This window comes from Gastrolobium bilobum, unplaced genomic scaffold, assembly GCF_033153095.1.
Source record: "Gastrolobium bilobum isolate Gb01-03AN ecotype WA unplaced genomic scaffold, APGP_CSIRO_Gbil_v1 utg192990, whole genome shotgun sequence".
Taxonomy (NCBI): domain Eukaryota; kingdom Viridiplantae; phylum Streptophyta; class Magnoliopsida; order Fabales; family Fabaceae; genus Gastrolobium; species Gastrolobium bilobum.
This window is the reverse complement of record NW_026898533.1, coordinates 25,848-50,959: the sequence shown is the minus strand read 5'-3', so window position 1 is coordinate 50,959 and position 25,112 is coordinate 25,848. Positions and strand designations below refer to the sequence as shown.

Here is a 25,112-nt window from a genome sequence, read left to right as displayed (position 1 = left end):
ACGAATAACTTTCTCCAACTATCATCTTGCATATTTCCAGGATGCGTCATTTCCACCACAAAGTCTGCCAAAGCTTGTGCTTTAATTGCTGTCTGCGCTTCAAAACAAATACCAAACTCAGAAAGCTCTACTGCCCATGCCCTCATCCGACCTGCCAGATCCGGCTTGTGCAACAGCTGGTTGATTGGCTGATTGGTTCTGACTATTATTTGATGGCACTGAAAATAATGACGAAGCCTTCGTGCTGTAATTAATAATGCAAACGCCACCTTTTCTACGTGCTGGTATCTCACCTCAGCACCTTGTATAACACCTCGCAATTCTAAACATGTAATTGTATATTAGATGTTGATTAAAGGGTAGGATTAGTGAAAATCTTGAAATTAAGGCCAAAATACAAAGGAAGAGTAAAACGGTAATTAGCCAAACACGTAACCCTAGGAAGGTAAAATTGAGTAGGAGATGTCAAATGATAAAAATAACCCTGAAAATGGACTCAAAACGAAAAATTGAGTGGTTAGGCAAGTTTCTGAAAATTCGGTGAATAGTGTTTTTACCGGGTAAAAATACTACAGTAGAGTTGCACCGTAAAGCATGCCGATTGAATTTTGAGCTCTAGGTTTGGAAATAAGTTATAAATGATATATAGGACTAGAAAATATAATTTCTGGTGAAAACTGATGGAAATTAGTAAGTTTGGGGAAGCGTGTCCACGGCACGCATAACAGCTTAAAACTGCAATTTCTCTGAACGACCAGAAAACTCTGGATTCATCTGATCAAGGGTAATTAAAGGGCAATGGTTAATGTTAAAAATTAGAGTTTCTAAATATGTTATGAAATTATGGACGTTTAGCGGAATAGGTGGAAGATTTGAATTAATTTGGACGCGTGAGGAGGCGGTGGGACCCACCCCGCTTAAGTGACAATATGACAACATGGCCTAGACATTATTCACTCACCTTCCTCCCTCTTCTCTCTCCTATTCCACGGCCTCCATGGATGTTTGGGTAAGTTTTGATTCAAATTTTCAATCCCTCCTAACTCATTCAATACTACTCTGAATCAAGAAAAGTTTGTGAGCAAATTTGTTGGAAATCATCATCCGAACCCATCCCACCGATTATTTTTCCTTAAAACCCTCTCATTTGTGAGAAAAAGGGCAAAGTCAGCCACGAATTTGAGGAGAAATTTAGGGTTTTTGGAGTTGTTTGCTCAAGCCATTGCTTGGGGATCAATTGGAGGAGTCTTGTGACTTGATTGTGGGTAAGTTTTAACACATTTCATTGGTTGATTTGTCGAATTTGATTTCATGAAACCTAGGGCTTGCATGCTTGATTTGTGTAGTTAGAGAGCTCAAATTAAAAATGTGTATTAGATAAATATGTCTTAGAATGATGTTTTAGAGTGATAAATGCAATAAAAATTTATTGATGAAATGTTTGGTAACTTAGGCGAAATTGATGATGAAAATTCAAGACTTTGTGTTTGGGATTGTTGGTAGGATTGTGTAATTGAGTCGTTGAGTGTTTGTATGGATAGATTATGATATTGTATGATGTTGGGGAATGTTGAATTGAATCGGATAACCATTGGTTGGTGGCCATGTGGATTTCGGCCATAGGGAGGAAAATTGGGATTGAATGTTGTGAAATTGTGTGGTTGTTATGTTGTGTTGTTAAATGGTAATTAGAAGGGTTGTGTGAAGAGTGGATGCTTTGAGAATCAAAGGAAAAATGGTTGGATTGTGTGGAAATTGAAATTGTGCCTAGAGTGGAATAAATGGCAAAAAGATGCTAGGATGGTGTAAAATGGAAAGTGACACCTAAAATGGTGTTGTAGTAACCAAAGGATGATAAAGAAAAATGAAAAGAAAATAAAGAAAAATAAATTTTTATTTTTGCCTATTATGGCCGAACCTCACATTGGTGGGGGAGGAATTTGACGTTTTGTGACTTTGGTTGATTCACTGTATATTGATGATCTGTGTATGATCAATGTAGGTTGCCTCCCGCGAATTTGAACACTGAACCGTGAGCTCGAGGGTTGCCCTTGGTCCCGGACCAAAGGGATTGGGGTAAGTACTCTGGAACCATGCTTGTAGAATTGATAACTTGCATGTGTTTGGTGAATGGAAATTAATTGGGAATGTCCTATGTGTAGGCATTCTGTTTGTGTACATAGCTCGGGAAGTATTCATTGGAGCTGTGTAGAGGAAATTATTCAGGTAATCCATTGGTACTGGGGTTTGATCCCCGTATGTGTTCCACCATGCCCGTTGAGGGTAATGGTAGGAAATGTATGTGAATAATATAGGATAACATGATCATGCATATTGTATGTGTTATGGTACATAGGATGTACCGTGTCTCTGGCCAGTAGACTGTTTGCCTTCGGGCGTTACAGACTTCCACTGGATAGGTCTCCGTGAGGGAGTTCCAGTTGACCTGGGGTCGTGGTGTGTGATCTGTAGAGGAGCACACTAGGAAGTCTCGGGTGGATATGGATGGAGGGTGCCTTGGTTGATGTTCTGGGAACACTCTGTGGTTTGAAACCCGTAGGCTATATGCCGAGGCCAATAGGCTGGACGTTGCGTGGTTTTGGCATTGACCATTCCAGCTTCGTCATATTTGTTTCCCTATGCTTCCCTACTTCACTAAATCCCTTGCTTTATCCCGTTTTCAGATGTTATGTTATATTGTTTATATGCATCGAAGTAAGCCATGGGGTGAAGTATTCTCCAGAACCTCTGGGTTGCAGAGATATATCCGTACATCTCACCCCGCTTTGGGGACTTTATTTCAGGTTGTAGCAGTGGTGTTGAGGCGGTGGACAAGAAGCCTGTAGGTTGAGCATGAGGATTTTTGCTTATTTTGCATTTTGGTGGCCATTGGGCCTAGGCTAGACTTAGGACATGAACACTATGTTTTGATGGGACCATTCATATTATCATTTTGTTCATGTCTCTTTTGGCTAAGTTTAGTGGTTGATTATTATGATTCATTTGAATGTTATGGCAATGTAAATTGTAATATGTCTATTTGAGAAGTTGTAAATTGTAATATGGAGAATTGATGTAACATTGAAGTATGTAATATGATGAAAAAAACAATAGGCCTATTCTAGGATATGAATGATGTTTTATTATTCAAAGAATGCATGCAATTGGACCTTGTGATTGAAATTAGTTAAATTGAAAAAGTAAGTATTGATTATGTATTTTGAGCAAATTGAATATAAATTGTGAAGGGTTTTAAGAGCACCAATGCATTGTTGGTCCTTGTATGCCACCCATGATTATTAGGTACAAAATTGAGGTTAGATAACGCATTTGCAAAGTTGGGATTTATTGGAAAAACAAAAAAAACTCTGGCAAAATTTCTAGAAATTGGTAGAATTTAGGTGAACTTTGAGAGAGCATATATCCCTCCACAAAGGTCTGATAGGGACATGCGATACACCGTTTTAAAGCTTGAGATATCCTCTACCTTATGTCACAATTTGGGAATTTTCTAGGTTGCACGCAACCCGGTAGAAGCCATTGAAGACGGACTGTCCAGAACGCACCTGTGCAGGGGTTGTTTCTGGCAGTTCTTGGAAATTTTATTCTCTCTTCGTTTCTTGGTCAAATTAAGTTTATGATATGTCAAAATGAATCTTGAAGTGTCTAGTTTACTGTATAAAAATTTGAGAGCAATTGGTTGAGTGGAATTTCTAGAATAATTGATGGAGTGAAGGATGTTTGGAGCCGGTTTGAGGTTGGCTGACAGATTTGTTTGTCCAACTTCAAACGGCGATATCCGGAGCAAACGAGAACTTTATGACTTGTGTGATAGCTTCCTAGAAATGTAATTAAGTCTAGAACAACATACTAAAAGATGATAGGCTTGTAGAATGCGGTTTGTCCGCAAAAATTCAAAGACCGAACCATGTTCGGATAGGTAGAAATCGTAAAAGTGAGATTTTAGCTATGATGGGAACCCCTTAGTGACTTGAGAGAAGTATTTTATGATATATAGATAGTTTAAATAATTATTCCGCAAAGAGTTTACAGTTACGGTCACAACTTTTGTTTATTACGCTTTATTATTGTTTTAAATGCTCGCGTGATAAACGGAAAAAGTTTATTTGCATTTTTATAAATGAATTGTTGTGATTGTAACTGCGCTTAATATCATAATTAATGTTAACAATACCGGTGTACAACGGGCTGTTACATGTTGCTTATGAAGTACACTGGTTTTTGCTTACTGTCTTTCTCTTCTCGAACAAGAATTGAGCTGACTGCTTCCTGTGAAATCGATAAATACAAAAACAATAGCTCACCTGGTTCTGGCTTTCTTAAGATTGGAGGTGAAGCTAGAATTTTCTTGAAATGTAGAAAAGCGGCTTCACATTCTTCTGTCCAAACAAAATTATTTCCCTTTTTCAACAATTGAAACAACGGCAAAGAGACATGTGCCGACTTTGCTAAGAATCTTGATAATGCCGTTACCCGCCCATTTAGTTTCTGGACATCCCTAATGTTTTCTGGGCTCTTCATCTCCATCATAGCTCTACATTTATCCGGGTTAGCCTCAATCCCCCTTTCAGTCAGAAGAAATCCCAAAAACTTTCCTGCCGGAACTCCGAAGGCACACTTAGTTGGGTTCAAACGCATATTATGTTTCCTGACTTGCTAAAAGACTTCTTGCAGGTCCACCAAATGTGTCATACCATCTCCTGACTTCACAATCATGTCATCCATGTAAACCTCCAACGTTTTACCCATTTGATCCTTAAATACTTTGTTCATTATCCTCATGTAAGTTGCTCCTGCATTCTTTAACCCAAATGGCATCACGTTGTAACAATACACTGCATCCTCAGTTATGAAAGCCATTTTCACTTGATCTTCCTTCCACAAGGATATATGATTGTATCCAAAATACGAATCCATAAACGACAAAACCTTGTACCCCGATGCACTATCCACTAGATGATAAATACTCGGAAGTAAAAATGGGTCTTTGGGGCAGACTTTATTCAAATCTGTATAATTAGTGCACATCCTCCATCTACCATCTGGTTTCTTAATTAATACCGGGTTGGCTAGCCATGTAACATACTCTATCTCTCTAATAAACCTGGCTTCCAACAACTCTTTGGTTTTTTCCTCAATTGCTTTCCTCTTTTCTGCGCAGAACCTCCTCTTCTTCTAAGCTACTGGCTTAGAACCTAGAACTATTGCCAATCGGTGACAAGACAAAGCCGGATCCATCCCGAGCATATCTGACGGCTTCCATGCAAACAGATCGACATTCTTTTTAACAGCTCTTTCAAACCTACTACAACCTCCGATTCTAACTCGCATCCCACCTTTGTAACTTGCTCCTGAGATGATCCTAACTGGATTTCTACCATCACTCCAGCGGGCTCCGGTCTCTCCCCATTAACTTCAACTCGGGGATCCATCCCTACTATCATTACACGGGGCTCCTCCTTCACTTCCTTCTTATCCGTCTTCCCGTCTTGTTCTATCAATTGATCGCCTTCCGGCCTTACTTCTTCTACTTTAACTTTCTCTTTCTTGTTTTCCTGGGGAATTCTTAAACTCATGTTATAACAGCTTCTAGCCACCACTTGATCTTCCCCTACTGTAGTTATATTTCCATCTTTGCCCACAAGTTTCATAGCCAACTGATCTATTGACAAAAAGATCTTAAACTTTTTCATGAATGGTCTTCCCAAGATAATGTTATACGCGAACCCCAAGTCTACGACTGCAAACGACAAAGCCACCGTTTTATGTGTAGGCTCCTTGCTTAGTGTTAATCTCAATGATATATATCCCAATGGCTTAATTTTATCTCCTATGAAGGCTAACTAATCAGCTCCACATGGCTCTAACTGATCACAATCTAAGTCCATTCTCCTGAATGCATCCCAAAATATGATGTCTACCGAGCTCCCTGGGTCTACCAACATTCTATCAACTTGATAGTTTGCTAGTAATCCTGAGATAACCAAGGGACCATCATGCTCTGGATCTAAAATCTCATCATCTAAATCCTCAAATACTATATGTTTGCCCGTCCTTGTTCTTTCTTCTTTAAAACGAGGCCTCTCGGAAATAGCCATACACATTTTCAAATGTTTTTTCCGAGCATTTCCTGATTCTCCACTTCCAGCTCGCCCTTTGGCTATAGTGCATATATGCCCAACCTGAACTTGGCCGGGTGATGTCTCTACCTCTGTCTTTTGGCCCCTATTTGTGTCTTTACCTCCTCCTCCAGGCGGGCTGCGACTTCGATCTGGTCGCTTGTATTTATCATCTCTGCACCCGTCGCATTCTCCTCTTCTCGCATACTTTTGTAACTTTCCCCTCCTTAATCAACCGTTCAATGACATTCTATAAATTAAAACAATCGTTTGTGAAATGCCCATACCCTCTATGAAACTCATACCACTTTGTTTTGTCGGCCTGCGCGCAAGTCGACCGGATAGGTGGCGGCCTGGGAACAATTCTCATTTATGTAGTCATCACCTCCTTCAATATCTGAGCTATAGAAGTGTTCAACAGCGTAAACTCCTTCTTGTATGCTTCCCGAAATCTTTCTCCGACTAGTCGAGGCCGCCTTTCTTCAAACTGACCTATCCCTGCAGGTCTATCTGGCCTCCTATTCTGCGTTGCCTCACGAAAACCTTGTTCAATCTGCTTTTGAGAGGTTTTAAATTCCTCCAAATGGATGTACTTCCGAATTCTTGCCAACAACTCTTCCTTCGTAACTGGACTCTTTTTAGCTAATGAGTTTGCCAGTCCTCCGGGTTGTAACCCAGTAGTGAATAACAACAAATATGTTTGATTCTCCAGCCCCCTGACTTGTCTAGCTTCTGCTTGAAAGCGCTCATAATATTCTCTCAACTTCTCCCTGGGCTTTTGCCTTACTCCATATAAATTGTGTGTAGTTTGAGGTTGGGGTCCACAATGAGCAAACTGTTGTGTAAACCGCAGTGACAGTTCTGCCCAACTATCAATTGAATTGTCTGGTAAGGTCGTAAACCACTCCAATGCCTGTTTTCTTAGAAAAACGAGGAATGTCCTACATAATCGAGAGTCTGACTCTGCACACAATGACATCGCTGCTCGGAATACTATTACAAACTCCTTGGGATCCGAGCTTCCATCATATGTCTTCATGTCATTTGGCTGCCTAAACCAAGTTGGGATAGGTTCTTCCCTTAACCTCCAAGACAATGGGGTTCCTGACGGCCCTTGATTAATAGGTCTTATAGGCATTCCCTGTTGAAATTGTGCTTGATGTGGTGCCCCCTAAGTTTGCCCGTTCAAGCCTGGTCCTTCTTGTCCCACATTCATCATTTGTCTCTCGTAATGTTGAGCCCTATAAGCATCTTGGTGATCTTGTCCATGATGTGGATAACCCATATTGTTTCTCGGATTGCCCGTCTGATGCTGAACTCTTTTCCCCCTTGATCCTCTCTTTTCCACTCAAAATAATACCTCGTTTCCTCTGGCGGGAATTCTCCCCTATAATGGTCGTAAAACTCATCTCTCTCCGGCCTCCTTCTTCTATGCGTTTCTTCTTGTCGCCTTTGATTTTCCCACCTTTCATCTTGGCGAGTATAATACTGGAGGCCTACTTTGTGTTGATCTACCTCCTGCTGTTCCCAACCTGCATGCCCACCTTCTCCTGCATGGTATTGCCAACTTCTTCTTGTTTCCCGAGCATGATCGACATATGCTCACTCCTCGATTCTCCGACTTATCCCCCATCCTCTGCATTGATGATTCATCCTTTCTGGAGGGCTCCTTGACTCTCATGAAAGTTGCTCTCTCCGACCCTCTGTTCTTCTGTTCTCTCCCTCTGTTGGATGATATAACGGAATATAATTAGGAAGAGGAGATAAAGAACCCCTCCTTCTATTGGTGCAAGGTTGCTCATTTTCTCCAGGTTATCTCTCTTCTGAATGATGTCTCCCTCGTCCTCCTTCTTGATATTGTCTATTCCTTATATCTTCAGCCAACTGGATCAAAGCTTGTCCAATTGTATTCAACGAACGACTCCTCCCACTCGATCGGAAAGAATCTTCCTCTCCTCCCCTGTTATCTCTGTTCTCCACCGCTCGCTCGTCACGGTTGTTGCTTGCCAAGGCACAAGAAAAAGCGTAGGAATAGTTTTACCTTTTCCCACAGACGACGCCAAATGTCTTGGACGAACATTAATTGGTATTCAGTATCTCTGGTGTGTCCTTGAGTATCCCATGCATATATATATATATATAGCCTTGATCTGACGGTTGTGATGGACATGGGTGGTTACAAATAACCCAACCTGAGATCATGGTAGGGCCCAGATGTGACAATCTATGCAGCACCGATACGACATGCGACACGTGACACGACATGACACGACACTCCGACACGTCAATCTTAAAAAAATATGAATTTTGAAATGTTGGGGCACGTTTTAATATTAAATAATATTTTTAATTTATATAGCGCATATTTCATTTAATATTCAATAATTTAACAAAAAAATGAAACTAAATTAATAATACCCATCAACACGTTATAAAAGTGGAAGCTTTAATAAAAAAAATAAGAACTGGGATGAGAGAGAGATAATATCAACTAAAGAGATCAAATCAGCTTAGAGAGAGAGAGATCAGAGAGAAGGAGATACAACAAGAGCGTAATAGGAATTGACAACAATGATGCTGAGATGATCTATTATCTATTTAAGGGAAAAAAGGCCAAAAATAAAATTGATATGATCAGGTGGAAGCTTTATTAATATATTTTAATTTTTTTAAAAAAATAATTTTTTTACGAAAATGTCATTTGACCGTGTCGGAGCTTGTCAAACACAGTCAAATTCACGTGTCGAAATGGTCAACGTGTCAGTAATGTTGACCGCGTGTCGGACACGGTGTCGGAGCGTGTCAGCGTGTCGAAGCGTGTCAGACACGAGGCTCCCTGTTTTTTGGAGTGTCCGTGCTTCCTTGGTGACACTAATACATGGGTCTCTACACGATTGAATGACTAACTCGGGTTCAGACAATAATTACTCGACAGACTTTACTTAGATGTAAGCCTTTCTTGACCTTGAGGGAGCCTAAGTCATGAATCATAAACAAAACCTATTGTCATTGACAACGAATTTATCATCATCATATTTTAACAAATTTTTTGAAACCCATGACATAATGGTAAATAATATGTCAAATGGTCTAAAAAAAAAAAATGTCAAATTGTGCACAATAATCGATGTCACCCATTGTGCATGCATTTATGATGTAACATCAGGATAGCGATACATGCATGCTGAATCTCAAGTACGGCGTGTCGAATATCGATGGCTCTATGACTCTATCCACCGAAATACGAAATCACAGCAAAAGTTTTATTGAATACAACATTATCTTTATCTAATCATAGTAAATCAGTGAGGTCGACTGTTGATTAACCCCAAAAAAAATAATAAAACAAAAGAAAAATAAATAAATCAATATAAAAACGAAAAACAGCTAAAAAGGACATAGGAAACATAAAAAATAACGAGTTTATCCCTCCAACATACAGGTAAGGGACAAAAATAAATAAGTACCCTTCTTTAGCTGTGTTGTCTGCGCTCTGTAGCTAGTACCGCCATGGCAAGAGATGAAGAAAACCCTCTTCATATAGTGATGTTCCCATGGCTGGCTTTTGGACACATGATTCCAAACCTTGAGCTAGCCAAACTCATTGCTCAAAAGGGTCATCAAATCAGCTTCGTATCCACCCCAAGAAACATAGATCGCCTTCCCAAACTGCCACCAAACTTTTCTACTCTCATCAATTACGTGAACCTTCCATTACCCAAAGCGGATAACCTCCCAGAAAACGCAGAGGCCACCACCGATGTCCCCTACGACGCCGTAAAATACCTTAAAAAAGCCTATGACTCCCTCCAAGAACCCTTGACCCATTTTCTCGCATCTTCCAATGCTGATTGGATCTTCTACGACTTTGTTCCCTTCTGGGTGGGTTGTGTGGCTTCCAAACTCGGTATTAAGAGCGCCTTTTACAGCATTTGTACTGCTCCGTTTATTGGCTTCTTGGGACCCGCTTCGGCTCTCATGGGTAATGACCCGATCCGGACAAAACCCGAAAACTTCACCGTTCCTCCACCGTGGGTCCCTTTTCCAACCACCGTTGCATTCCGTTACTTTGAAATCATGAGGATCTCAGACAGTCTCTCCGACAACGACTCGAGCGTTTCGGACGCGTACAGGATCGGTGCGAGTATCCAAAACTGCGATCTCGTAGCAGTTCGAGGCTGCACCGACTTCGAACCGGAGTGGTTTCAAGTGCTGGAGAATATCTACCGGAAACCGGTTCTCCCGGTTGGACAACTCCCCACTACAAGTTTTGACACAGGCGAGGAAGATGACACGTGGCAGTGGATGAAGGATTGGTTAGACAAGCAAGCACGTGGCTCGGTGGTGTACGTGGCGTTTGGAAGCGAGGCAAAACCGAGTCAAGAGGAAGTCACAGAGATAGCTCTAGGGTTGGAGAAATCGAAGCTTCCGTTTTTGTGGGTGCTGAGGGTTCAGCGTGGGCCCTCCGACACGGTGGTGCTGCGGTTGCCGAAAGGGTTCGAGGAGCGAACCATAAGGCGCGGTGTAGTGTACACCACTTGGGCACCGCAGCTGAAGATATTGAGCCATGAGGGTGTTGGTGGGTTCTTGACTCACTCTGGTTGGACCTCTGTTGTTGAGGCCGTTAAGAACGATAAGCCGTTGATTCTGTTGACGTTTTTGTCGGACCAAGGAATAAATGCTAGGGTGTTGGAGGAGAAGAAGATGGGGTACTCAGTGCCAAGGGACGAACGAGATGGATCTTTCACGAGTGACTCGGTCGCTGACTCAGTGAGGTTGGTTATGGTTGAAGAAGAAGGAAGGATTTACAGGGAAAAGATCAAAGAGATGAAGGACTTGTTTGTCAATCCAGAAAGACAAGATAGGTACATCGAGAACCTGCTACGCTGCCTTAGAAGCCTATTGAAATAATTAATTCTGACGCTGTGTTTGTAATATTACATTTTTCTCCTTTACTGATCTGTGTTGTTAATCATAAATCTTTTCACGAGGCATTTTAATAACTGTTAGGTATGGACATCAATTGTAGGTTCTGATTTAAGTGTATCTGTTTAGTACGTGTGAATGAATCTGAATTTCTCTCTTTTAACACTATCCTTATATTTATAATGATTCTCATACATGGTTAGTGATGAAGTTTGTGGCGAGGAACCATTTTTCTATTGACAATAGTGGTAGTTATATAAATTGTGATAGTCATTATAAAGCGGGAAAGGATCGTGGGTTTGATTCTACGATTTGAGCTCTTATTATATAGTCTAATATCCCGGGCTTACGACCTAAGAAGGTAAACAGGTAGGTTAATTTAGGTACAATGGGCCCACCATCGGGCTATAACCGAATGGCCCTAGTCGGGTTAACTAACCCGGAACATTAAGTCCTCCAATTCAAAGTATTACAAAATGTGTATTCCGATATGCTAATTTGATGGGTTGTCTTTACCCTAAAAGTCGGATCTATAAGAGGTCATTTCACCATAAATGTAGATTGTCCTGCTGCGCTACGCGTCGTCCTTTGATAAGTCAGGAGCCTTTCACATGGGGCGAGGCGAAATAATACAACTTTTCGAAATTTTAAACACCAATAATACATCATCTTTGCTTTTCACTATATGTCTTCATTTCTGTTATTTTTCTTTCTTATTGTCTTTCTGCCTTATTTATCTCTTCATTTCTCTTCATTTCTTCTTTACATTGCCTCTGGTTCTTTTCTTTCAATCGTTCTCTTCACCGTCGATCTCTTCATTTGCAAGTTACCTTCAGTTCATGTTCTTCTTACCACGCTTATAAGTACTTCTTCTCTTTTTCTCCATTCATTTTTTTGTTTCGAATCTTTATTTCTCCTGGTTGTATCTTTTGTGGTTAGAATAATCTTTAGGATAATCTAATGAACAATCATAATAGAATGAGAGGTATTTTCTATGAGAATGATCCAGCTGCCCTTCAATTGACATTGGGTTCTTTACTCCTCCTGGGAGATCTGGCAAACCCTTCTTTATGGGTTGAAGCCCCAGGGAGAATGAAAGGATCTGCTCACCTTTTGGACAAGGTGATGGAGCTTTTTTCTTTCTTTACAAGTGTTTATTCTCAAAATTGGGACCCTTTTCCAAGTTCCAGATGAGGTTCTCCATTATCTTGATATCACACCTTCTCAACTCCATCCCAACGGGTGGTGTTTCGTTCAAGTCTTTGAACTGATTTGCCGAGCTTACGAGTTCGCATATTCTTGTCGAGTCTTTTTCTGTCTCTTTGCGGTATTTCGCAACGTCATTGAGAAGGGAAGCAGCCATTTCAGTTGGGTTTCATTAAAAGCCCGCCTTGGTTTGTGGTGGTGCACTATGGTTTGTGGTGGTGCACTATCTTCTAGGACAACTGGAAAAATGTCATAGAAGATTAATTCAAGAATAGGGGAATTGACTGTGCAATCATAGGCAAAGATTTTGAGCCTATACAGAAAGTTTTTATTGAGTGTGCATTCCATTGTATGAAAGACTCTAGAACTTGCTTTGTTTCTTGCTTGAATTGGTATGTGATATATTCTATGGAAATGATTGAGACATGTTCTTTCTTTAAACTAGATGGCCAAATAGCCAACCATTGCTGACATTCCTTAGTTAAACCCTTTTGAGCCTAGGCTTGTTTATTCTTTGGAAACCTATGAAGATGAATAAGCCACTTGCTATACAATCTTCACCTTATTTTAGATTAAATTTCAGATTTGAATTGAGGAACACGTGTTAATTGTCGATTATATAAATTGTGATGTATGGGAGTACAGGGAAGAAAGACAAAAGCCAAGGAAGTAAAGTTGGTTAGAAGGAAAAGGAAACAAGAAAAAAAAAAGAGAACGACAATTAAGAGAAAAGTTCAAGGGAAAAAGGAAGAAGAACAAACTCCAAGAAAAATAAAGTTGTTTACGAACTGTAAACAATTACATTCATTCCTCTTTGAATCTGGATTTTAATCTTGGAGCCCTTTCTCCAATTTTTCCTCCCCTTCAGCCAGGCCAAGTTACAACCTGAATAAAGACCTCTTGATCTGTTGAATATTTCACCATGACTGTGGAGAGCAAGAATATGAGCAAGCCTATGGTAGTTTGATTCGGTGGGATACGAGTGAAACATCAAACCTTTAAACAGTTGAGCGTGAGTGAATTGAATTTCCAATGAGGGGGTGCTTCAGGAATTCTCCCTTGTTCTTGATCTTGAGAATTTCTTTTCTGATGAATTATTAATTTAGTTGATTGATGCATTAATCTTTAGAGTCTGAATGCTCTGTAATCATGTATTTGTTGAATCCTTCCTATCAAATTCCATGCTACGCTTAATTAAAATATGGAATAAAATTTTTCTTTTCAATTATGACGTCATTAATATTTACCAAGTTGATTACTTAATCCTTTTTCAAAATATTGCCTGTATGTAAATTGCAATAAAAGCTAAATATACTGAATAACCTCATAATATAAATAAGTGATTATCTAAGTCACGAAACTACAACACGTAGTCCGGACCATATCCTGATATATTATACAACTCGAATAAACTCAAACATAGCAGAAAGTCAATGTGGCATGGACAACCCTTATGCTCACCAAATAAGGCAACAAAGCCCAACAGAGTCTCACATCAAATAACATGATAATAAATATAGAACATGTCAACATCCAAGCATAACAGTATAAACAACAAGCATATCACATCAGCTCCGGCCTCCTGCCGCCCGAGGTCTCAACCCCCGGGTTACCTGAACCTGAAATTGTGCCCCAAACGTGGGGTGAGATCTCTAAACAGAAATCTCAGTAAGGCATGGGGTCCTCAAGGATTTCTCCACCCCAAATTCACTTACAAGTGCAATATAAGTTCTAAAAGCAGTAAAATAATATATGTTCCAAAATCAGTGCAATGCAGCAGAATAATCATGCCATGTGTGTCAACTATTCTACTAGCCAGAGAAATGCCAGATTTACATATGTCTATTACCTACAATCAGTGCAGGACCCCACTTCCACCACCCACAGAATCACCCTATGGTATGTCTCCTACATAAACAGGCTTACTGTCTAGGCGGAACAACACATGCATATCATAAGGCACTTGCACATAACAGCTCAATAACATTTCAAAAGCAATACATGAAAACACATCATGCATATAAACCATTCCCCCATAGGGTATGGTGAGACCAATAATAGCTAAACCGAGGACACGAAAGCTTACCTCTTAAGCAATCAATCCAAGCCAAGTCCACACTAGCTCAAAGCCCACAAACAACACAATCACAATCTTTTTATACAATAAATACTCATTAATATTCATTGTCTAAGGTTCCATTGAGTGATTAGGGCTTTCTAACTTGTTTTAGGTCATTTCATGCAAATTCTGCAAGAGGTATTCGAATACTCCTCGTTGAGTATTCAAATACTTCATGTCTCCAAAAAGTATCTGAATACTTTCACTTAAGTATCCGAATACCACAAGGTATCTGAATACTTTTCACTCAGTATTTGAATACCACGTAGTATTCGCATACAATTACCACAGTATCCGAATACTTCTTCTAAGGTATCCGAATACTTTTCTTCCCATAAAAGTATCCCAATACCCCTTCAAGGAGTATTCGACTACCCCTTGTAAGTATTCGAATACTACTCGAAAAGTATTCAAATACTTATCAAACAGAATGCAGAAACTCGAGCTGTCATCTGCATAATTCCATTTTTAAGGGTCCAAACGCGATTTGGAGTCCAATGACTCCGTAAACAGATGTTCATTAACATATTTTAGGCCTAGATTATCAGTCCTTAACTCAAATGATCAAGGTTTCCCTTTTTAATGGATTAAGCAAGCTTAAACCATGAAAATACAAAGGTGGTGATCATGGTATACCTCAAGCTCAAAAAACTCAGAAAATGAGACACTCTTGGAGCTTCCAACACAGTCCCACAGCACTGACTTTGCAAAGATACGAATTTGATCACCAAGCTAGGCCCTTTATGCCAAAAGGTGGCTTCTTGAAGCCTAAAATGCCATAACAATGGCTTCACTCAACCAAATTCAGAAACACAGCCCCCTAAGCCTCATAAACTCTTAAATGAAGTCTCCTACTCACTCCCAAGGCAAGCCCTCACTCACACAAAGTGTTTTGGTGAAGAGAACAAGAAGAAAAGTGGCACCTTTGGCTCGCAAGAGGAAGGGAAGGTGGAGGTGGCAATGAGGAGGGACTGACCAGCAGCCAAGGGGTCCAGAAACTTCATGTAGGAATTGTTGTATTTTGACCTAGGGCATTGTGCCACAAGGTATAAATAGAGACATGTATGTTTCTAATTTTGCAGACAAAATTCTTAAAAAGGTGGGGTGAATGTAAGAACAAGCACCGTTAATTTAGGAAATTAATTAGTTAATTATGTGATTACTGAGATAAGTCCATAATTGACCCTAATAATTATGAGGAGACTTAAATAATTATGGTAAGTGATTAATAATGTGGAAAGTCACTTTTCTGACGAAAAGTGCATATATCGGTTCTGCTCCACGGTATAAGTGCGTACCAATGAAGTATCTCAGAAAATTATGAAAAATATGTATATGTCACTAGAATAATATATAGGACTAACGTAACAAGTTTCAAGTCAAAATAATGAGATTTGGTGTCAGAACTGATATCGGCTACGTAAAAGCGCGTACCGACAAAGTACTGTGAAAAATAAAATAAAAATATGAAAAATCCTAGAAAAATGGCTAGGTTCAGAATCTCAAGTTTGAGATTAAAATGATAAGCGTAGCTATTAATGCTAATACAGTGTGATTAAACTTAATGCGAGTATAAATAGGCTTGGCACTAAACCCTAGGCTGATTTGGTGCCATTACTACGTGAGTTTTCTGATTTTCTTCAGCATCCTTGAGCTTCCTCTTGCCACATTCACCTTCCCTTCCTCTTGTGAGCCAAAGGTGCCACTTTTCTTCTTGTTCTCTTCACCAAAATACCTTATGTGAGTGAGGGCTTGCCTTGGAAGTGAGTGAGAGACTCCATTTCTGAGTTTAGCTTCTGAGTTGAGAGGCTTTGGGGGCTGTGTTTCTGAACTTTGTTGTAGAGACCATTGTTTTGTCTTTGGAGGCTTTAAGGAGCCACCTTTTGGCATAAAGGGCCTAGCTTGGTGATCAAATTTGTATCTTTGTAAAGTTAATGTTGTGGGGCTGTGTTGGAAGCTCCAAAAGTGTCCCATTTTCTGAGTTTTTGGAGCTTGAGGTATACCATGATCACCACATTTGTATTTTCATGATTTAAGCTTGTTTAATCCATTAAAAAGGAAAACTTTGATCTTTTGAGTTAAGGACTGATAATCTAAGCCTAAAATATGTTAATGACCATCTGTTTATGGAGTCATTGGACTCCAAATCGCGTTTGGACCCTTAAAAAAGGAATTATGCAGATGACAGCTCAAGTTTCTGCATTCTGTCTGATGAGTATTCGAATAATTTTCGTGTAGTATTCGAATACTTATCAAGGAGTAGTCGAATACTCCTTGAAGGAGTATTGAGATATTTTTCTGGGAAGAAAAGTATTTGGATACTTTAGAAGAAGTATTCGAATACTGGGTAGTATTTGGACACTGTGGGAATTGTATTCGAATACCTTGTGGTATTCGGATACTGAGTTAAAAGTATTCGGATACCTTGTGGTATGCGGATACTTAAGTGAAAGTATTCGGATACTTTCTGGAGACAGGGAGTATTCGAATACTCATCGAGGAGCATTCGAATATCTCCTGTAGATTTTGCATGTAATCACTTAAAATGAGTTGGAAAGCCTTAATCACTTAATGGAATCTTGGGCAATGAATATTAATGATTATTTATTGTATAAACAGACTGTGATTATGTTGTTTGTGGGCTTTGAGCTAGTGTGGACTTGGCTTGGATTGATTGCTTAAGAGGTAAGCTTTCGTGTCCTCGATTTAGCCATTGTTGGTTCCGTCATACCCCATGGAGGGATGGTTTATATGCATGATGTGTTTTCATGTATTGATTTTGAAATGTTGTTGAGCTGTTATGTGCAAGTGCCTTATGATATGCATGTGTTGTTCCACCTAGACGGTAAGCCTGTGTATGTAGGAGACATACCATAGGGTGATTCTGTGGATGGGTGCAAGTGGCGTCTTGCACTCATTGTAGGTTATAGACGTATGTAAATCCTGCATTTCTCTGGCCAGTAGAATAGTTGATACACATGACATGATTATTCTGCTGCATTGCATTGATTTTGGAACTTATACTGTTTTACTGCTTTTAGAACTTATATTGCCCATGTAAGTGAGCTTGGGGTGGAGAAATCCTTGAGGACCCCATGTCTTACTGAGATTTCTGTTTAGAGATCTCACCCTACGTTTGGCGCACATTTTCAAGTTCAGGTACCTCGGGGGTTGAGACCTCGGGCGGCAGGAGGCCGGAGCTTAGTTGACTGTTTATAATGTTATTCTTGGATGCTGACATTTTATTTATTGATTATCATGTTATTTGATTTGAGACTCTGTTGGGCTTTGTTGCCTTATTTGGTGAGCATGGGGGTTGTCCATGCCACATTGACTTTCTGCTATGTTTGAGTTTATTTGAATTGTAAAATGTATCAGGATATTGTCCAGACTACGTGTTGTAGTTCCGTGACTTAGATACTCACTTATTTATGCTATGAGATTATTCAGTGTATTTAGCTTTTATTGCAATTTACATACAGACAATGTTTTGAAAAAGGATTAAGTAATCAACTTGGTTAATATTAATGACGTCATAAATGAAAAGAAAAATTTTATTTCGCATTTTAATTAAGCGTAGCTTAATACGATGATATGATAACAAACCGGGTATACACGGGACGTTACACTTGTCAAATAGGAAAACAAGTAAAGGCTTCTTTTAAATAAAAAAATATTTTTTCTACCATAATTCCTTTACAACTTTTACATATGGATCTTTTTGGACCAACTAGAACCATGAGCTTTGGTGGCAATTACTATGCATTGGTCATTGTCGATGATTATTCTCGCTATACTTGGACTTTATTTCTTACACATAAAAGCGATGCTTTTAAATCATTCAAGAGACTAGCCAAGTTTATTCAAAATGAACAGTCTTCAAACATTGTTTCAATTAGAACCAATCATGGTGGGAAATTTGAAAATCAAGATTTGGAAACCTTTTGTGAAGAAAATGGTATTGAACATAATTTTTCCGCTCCTAGGACTCCACAACAAAATGGAGTTGTAGAAAGGAAAAATCGTGAATTGGAAGAACTTGCTAGAACTATGTTAAATGAAAATGATCTTCCAAAATACTTTTGGGCGGAAGTCGTTGGCACCGCGTGTTATGTTATGAACCGTGCTTTGATTAGACCTATTTTGAGAAAATCCCCTATGAACTTTACAACGGAAGAAAACCCAATTCATGTTTTCATGTTTTTGGTTGCAAATGTTTTGTTTTAAACAATGAAAAGGAAAACCTTGGCAAATTTGACTCTAAAGCCGATGAAGACATAATTTTAGGCTATTCACTTACAAGTAGAGCTTATAGAGTATATAATAAGAGAACGATGGTTATTGAATAGTCTATTCATGTTGTATTTAATGAGACTAACAATGCCTTGCCTAGAAAAGAACCTTGTGATGATGATCTTATAGAAAACATGGAAAATATAAACTTGGATGGCAAAGAGGAAGATGAAAGGAAAAAAGAAAACAACGTAAGCAATGAAGAAACATCAAGTCAACAAACCAATGATGGAAACAATCTACCACAAGATTGGAGAGTAGCTAGAGGACACCCTATTGATGTGGTAATTGGTGATATATCCAAATGGGTAACTACTAGAAACTCAATAAGAAATATATGTAATCATTTAGCTTTTGTCTCTCAAATTGAGCCTAAGACCATAAATGAAGCAATTATTGACGAACATTGGTTCTTGGCAATGCAAGAAGAACTAAATCAATTTGAAAGAAATCAAGTTTGGAAAATTGTGCCAAAACCAAATGATTATCCAATAATTGGAACCAAATGGGTCTTTAGGAATAAGCTCGATGAAAATGGCATAATAACTAGAAATAAAGCTAGACTTGTTGCTAAAGGATATAATCAAGAGGAATGTAAGATGAAACATATGTTCTCGTTGCTAGATTAGAAGCTATTAGATTATTAATTGCATTTGCATGTATAATGGATTTTAAAATTTTTCAAATGGATGTTAAAAGTGCATTTCTAAATGGATACATTCAAGAAGAAGTGTATGTTGATCAACCTCCCGGTTTTGAAGATCATGATTTACCTAACCATATTTTTAAACTCAAAAAGGTTTTATATGGTTTGAAACAAGCTCCAAGAGCTTGGTACGAGAGATTAAGCAAATTTCTTTTAGAAAAAACTTTTCAAGAGGAAAAATGGATACAACTCTCTTTATAATGAAGAAAAATGATCATCTATTATTTGCACAAATCTATGTTGATGACATTATATTTGGCGTCACTAATGTTAATCTTTGTGAAGAATTTGCCAACCTTATGCAAAGTGAATTTGAGATGTCTATGATGGGAGAGCTCAACTTTTTTCTTGGTCTTTGTTGGGTGGTTTGCTGATGGTGGAAGAATATAAGTTATGATGGGGGACGTTCCTCTGTTCTATATTGGTGGTAGAACACAGACTCGTTCCCTTACTTTCAACCCAAGTACACAAGTGCACGCATCAAGTAATAATGGGTGTATTAAGGCCCATATTATCGTTCCCACGAGGATAGAACTCTAGATATTGTCTTATACTATTTTATAAAGAATGAAAATGAGAAGAAAAGTTAGTGAATGAACTGTATGGTCAAACGTTCTCTACTGTCTTGACAACGTTCTCTACTGTCTGAAGGCAAACAGTTGCTCACTGCATTATATATGTGATCCTTCCTGTTTATAAGAAGGTGAGATAATAATCATTGCAGATTTGGTAGATACAAGATTAAACAAAGTAAAAAATAATAAAACAGTACCAACTATAATTAAGAGACAACAAGTTGATGGTTTTAAAAATAGTTTAACAGAAGGAACGGATTCACTGCTCCATTCTTAAATAGTTATTTCCTCTGCTCAAGACTTAGCACTTTTTAGCTTTGTCCCAGTTTCTTATCTGCCAACTTCGATTCCTCAGCTCATGGACTAGATGGCTCACAAGTTTCCATATTCCTACGGCTCCCTTGACTCCAACAGGTACTCAGTACAGAACCTTAAAGTGGACGAAGCGACCCCTTATTTCTAAGGTGACCAATAGTGTTTTTGCCATGACACTACCTGCCCCCAATGGCTAAGCTGTCTGAAATCCCTTCCTTATGGAAGTTCCTTTCTTAGTATGTGTTCAATTTCCATTGATACACAATGAATATAGCTTACTTAGCCAAAGAAATACAAAAAGCTTCAGTCAAAAGTTTCGAAAATAATTCTTTAAGAATGTTGCAGTTTATCCGTCCCACAGACAGTTCAGCCCATGGCTGATGTTTTAAACATAATTATTCTAAACTGAAGTCCCATAGACCCGAGATTCAGCTCAGAGATAACGAATGGAATGAAAAGAAGAAACACTTATATTAAATTGAAAGACAGTTTACAGCAAAACATAAAAATAAAGGTGGTTTGATGCTCGTGAGGAGTCTTAGGGGATGATACAGAATAGAGAAGAAAGGTTGTCACTTAACTACAGTTACAGCTATATAAAACTAAACTACTAACTACTACTAGGTGATCTCTTCTTTTAGGACTTTCAATCCCTCCAGAATTCGATGATGTTTTTGTGTTTGGGACGTCCTATTTATAGGTAGAAGAGAGAGTGGCAGTCTTGTAAATCCTTTGGAGTTGGTTTCTTGAATGAAGGGATGGGGCGGTGGCAACAGTGTTTAGAAGCTTTGCAAGTTGCTTGATGGGACAGTATTTGTTGATGATTAGCCGTTTTCTGCAGTCCCCCCCACATGCCTTGCTTTCTTCTTGGCCAATGAGAACTCTTGATTCTCTGCTGTTCACGTTTCCTGCTGCTTAATTGGTGCACCGCCTTGCTTTTTAGAAGACGTTGTTTCCACGTTTCCTGCAAAATGAGCAGAGCATTAAATGAAGGTAGCAGGTGTAATAAATGCTCTCAATCCGTTCCCCTTTTAATATGTTTTCAAAGGAATACGTCATCATACGTTCCCTCACTGTGTTTTTGTCACAAATATGTAAAATAAGTGATTTTTATGCTAAGTTGCTCATCATATGAGGGAACGTAAGGTATTTTTCCATCAAAATGGGCTTAGATGGGAACGCATTTTGCGTTTCATCAAACACCCCAAAACTAAACTGTTGGTTGTCCTCAAACAATTCAGAAATAATGTATTAGGCTGCTCAATTTCAAAGAATAGCTCAACAGAAAGAAACTTGATACAGTGAGTAATCATAAACTTTTCAAAAAATGAGCTACTCTCCATAGGTGACAAGTAAGAAGAATTTGTTCCAAGGTAAGTGAAGGTTGCTGATCTTTTGTCTCACTATCTCTCAGGGTTTGGTGTTTGCTCTGTCCATTCCTGGATGTGATTCTTCAGAACTTGCTTTTCTACTATTTTCCTATGAAGTGCATATGTCTTCCCTTTCAAGGATCTTTTGAGAGGAGGGTTTTGTGGAGGTGTGGTAGAATGGTGGTCATAATCATGGGGCCAAGGGACGTTTACAATTGTGTTTTTGAACTGGACTTTTTCTGTTTGGGGGAACACCTTTTCTTTTTGTACCTTTTCTTCCCTTGAAGGGAGATTTTCTGGTATTTTCGTTTGAATTCTTTTGAATGGTTGTTCCCTTTTTCTTTGTTTTCCTTTTTCTGTCCTCTTTGTTCATTTCTGGTCTCGTTCCTTGTCCTTTTGGTTGGCCTGGTGATGTGTTGGTGACTGTGGATGGAATGGAAGTGTTTATTTGGTTGATCCTTGTTAGTGAAATCCATCTGTTCTTCAGCAGTACTCACAACATCCAAGCAAGTTTAGAAGTTTCATTGTGGTTACACCTCAGGAACGCTCTCATAAGTAAGTGTTTGGCCTTTGTCCGTTCCTTACCAGCTTAGTTCACACAGATCAACTTCCTTCAAAAATCTGAAGATTAAATTCCCTGCACTTTTCTATTTCAAGCACTCAGAGAAACAATAAGCATGATTAATCAGTGACTTTGTGTTTCATGTTGTTGGCTATTCAAAATTGTACAGCCTTAATACTATAACTGAAATGTATGTAACAAGCAGTTTGATCAAAAAGCTTTTTCATTGCAAAAAGAATATGTACAAGGGAACGGAAAGAAAAATGAATTAAAATAAACAGTACTGAAAATAAACTAGCATTTAACAACTAGGAGGGTTTTCTCCTTTTCACTAGGGACGTCTGTTGTCCTTCTGAGCACCTCCAGCTTCTTTGGTTTCATCAACTTCCTCTTGTGTGAGGGGTCTCCTCCTGAGCTGATCTCTCAATCTTAATACTTCAGCTGCAGGTAGCCATTTCTCAGCATCCTTCAGTAGATCATTGATTATGGCAACGAGGTAATTGATGGTGGACCTCATCATTGTCCTGCCAGTGCAAATGTGGACAATCTGCCCTTCAACATCCAACAGCCTCATTTCTAACTCATAAATTCTCCCCTCCAAAAACATTCCAAAGGCTTTGAGGGCTTCTTTGGTTTCTTTTCTTTCTTCGGAATGTTTGAGGAGGAGCTTGCTGAGCAAGTGTTCAGCTCTGTGGTTGTGCAAGGGCTTGGAAAGTATTAGGGAGTCATAAGCTCTTCTAATTTCTCCGTTGACAGCTTGGAGTGTTGATGCATAAGAGGCAGCACTGGTTTCCTGGATGGTTGTCCTAATGGTGCTGAGTTGTTGTTCTCTCTCTTCCTTCTGTTGTTCCTGGAAGTTGTTGAGGGAAGCAGAGAGTTGGTCCAATCCGTCCCTTAGGGCTTTCAGCTCTTCATTAGTGCTTGTCATATCAAGTTAGGAAACGAATTGTTTAGTTGGCAGCAACTTTTCTATCCTCTTCCCCATCATCTCAAAAATCTCAGCAATCCCAATTTGTGACTTCTTTTTAGTTGGGAAGGGGATTGCTGTAACAGGGGAGGAAATTGTCTGCTTGTTTTGCTGGCTGCGGCCAACAACAGGAGGTACAACAGGTGTTGGTCTGGGCTCATCTTCTGGTGGTCTAGATGATGAGGAAATTGTTTCAGTGGGTTCCTCCATCAGTGGAGGAACTGCCATCCCTTCTTCCTTTGCTAGAGCTCTAGCTAGAGCCTCGTCCCCAGTGGTGTCAGGATGGTTAATAGGATACAAGTGGGGGCCGCCCAGACTGATTTGTCTGGGAACGGATGGATTTTTCTTCTTTTTAGGGGATTCCATAAGGATCCCCTTTCCTTTGTTATTTTTCTTATGTGGCTGAGCTTCTTGCTCAGCCACTGATGTTTCTGCAGCAGGGGCTGCTTTCTTTTTTATTCTCTCCTCTCCTTGTTGCATAGGAGAGGGTTGTGGTGTGTTAGGTGTTGGTGGAGAGTGAGCAGGTGGTGGGGACGTTACAGAACGAGTGGTCAGTAGTGAGTGGTATGTAACTGATGATGATGGATGTAAGCAGATGGAACGGTTTAGGCTAGGACGTGGGAGAGAGAGAGAAAAGGAAATGGTGCAGTTGCATTCATGGTTGAGGAGACAGTTGCTTTTTCTGAGCACGTTTTCAAGATTTGCACTAAGTGCAAATTTGATATGATTGCGTATCTTTTTGAGTGACTCAGCAGGGGCAGGTGTCCTAGTCATTCTTATCTTCTAACCCAGCGAACGTTCCCTTTGTCTTCTCTTAAAAAAACCCCAATTATTATTTACTAACTATTATTAAAAGAAAAGGTAAAGAAAATGTTGATTAATTAAATGTAAATCTAATCTAATGAAGGGAAAGGGGACGTAAAGCATTACTAATTACTTATTTACTACTGTTTATAACAATTTGCAAAATATACATAATTTTTTTTTTTAAGAAGATTGGGATTGTGTGGTCAGGGACCACCCCAAAACTACGTTCCTGGAATGGAACGTATGTAATTTGGACTTTGGAGTGGAACATTAGACGTTCCTTTCTTTTGGGATGTATGTGGTTAAGGTTAACCACCCCAAAACTTTTCTCTTTGTCAGAGAGCAAATGAATCCACTGGGTTGTCTCCCAGTCAGCGCTTAGTTTAACGTCTTTAGCTAGACATGGTACTTATCTCTCAGGTGGATTCAGAAGTGGTTGAGGGAACTTCAGTGTCCCCTGGTAGTGATCCTGGTATTCTTGTTTGGAGATTGGCAGCAATTTGGCCCAGATGGGACTCAATGTTCCTGACAACTGCATCATTCCTGGTGATATATTCTTTGACATAGTTTTCCAAGGTATTGATGCGTTGGTCATCTCTGTGAAATGGAGCGTAATTGTTTCTTCTTTGTTATTCAAACGTTCCACTGCTGCTACCTTGCTGGTACTGCTGCTGAGTGGTGAATGGTCTGTGGTTCATGGGTGGCCTCCATTGGGGATTATGGTTATGATCTTTTGTGATAGTTCCTCTAGGATTTGAATTGGTATTGCGTCCTGCTTGCTGATTATCTCTGGCTTGGGTGAAGTTCTTGTTGCCAAAGTTTTCTGCATAACACACCAATGCAGTGGATGGGCAGTCTGTTGAATCATGAAGGTCTCCATAGGCAGAGTGATAACTCATATTTTATTACACTTATTTGTCACTCTTGATTAGTATTTTTAGGATTTATTTGAATAAAATAATGATGTTTGAGTTATTTTACATTTTTAGTGTTTGATTGGGTTTAATTTATTTTCGTCAGAATTTTTCAGCTTTACGTTACTTCTGTATTTTTGCCATATCTCGGTCCACAGTTGTCGGATTGACTCCGTTTTTGTTGGGTTTTTCAGATAACATAGAGAGCTACA

The 25,112-nt window shown here is 39.3% G+C and overlaps 2 protein-coding genes across 2 annotated transcripts; one reads left to right on the top strand and one right to left on the bottom strand.

Annotated features, from left to right (window-relative positions):
• Window positions 1-6,510: 6,510 nt before the first annotated feature.
• LOC133317187 (uncharacterized) lies at window positions 6,511-7,278 on the bottom strand. Its single transcript, XM_061519021.1, has one exon. The coding sequence runs from the start codon at window positions 7,276-7,278 to the stop codon at window positions 6,511-6,513; it is 768 nt and encodes a 255-aa protein (XP_061375005.1).
• A 2,359-nt stretch (window positions 7,279-9,637) lies between these two features.
• LOC133317186 (UDP-glycosyltransferase 91A1-like) lies at window positions 9,638-11,180 on the top strand. Its single transcript, XM_061519020.1, has one exon. The coding sequence runs from the start codon at window positions 9,651-9,653 to the stop codon at window positions 11,049-11,051; it is 1,401 nt and encodes a 466-aa protein (XP_061375004.1). The 5' UTR covers window positions 9,638-9,650; the 3' UTR covers window positions 11,052-11,180.
• Window positions 11,181-25,112: the final 13,932 nt, after the last annotated feature.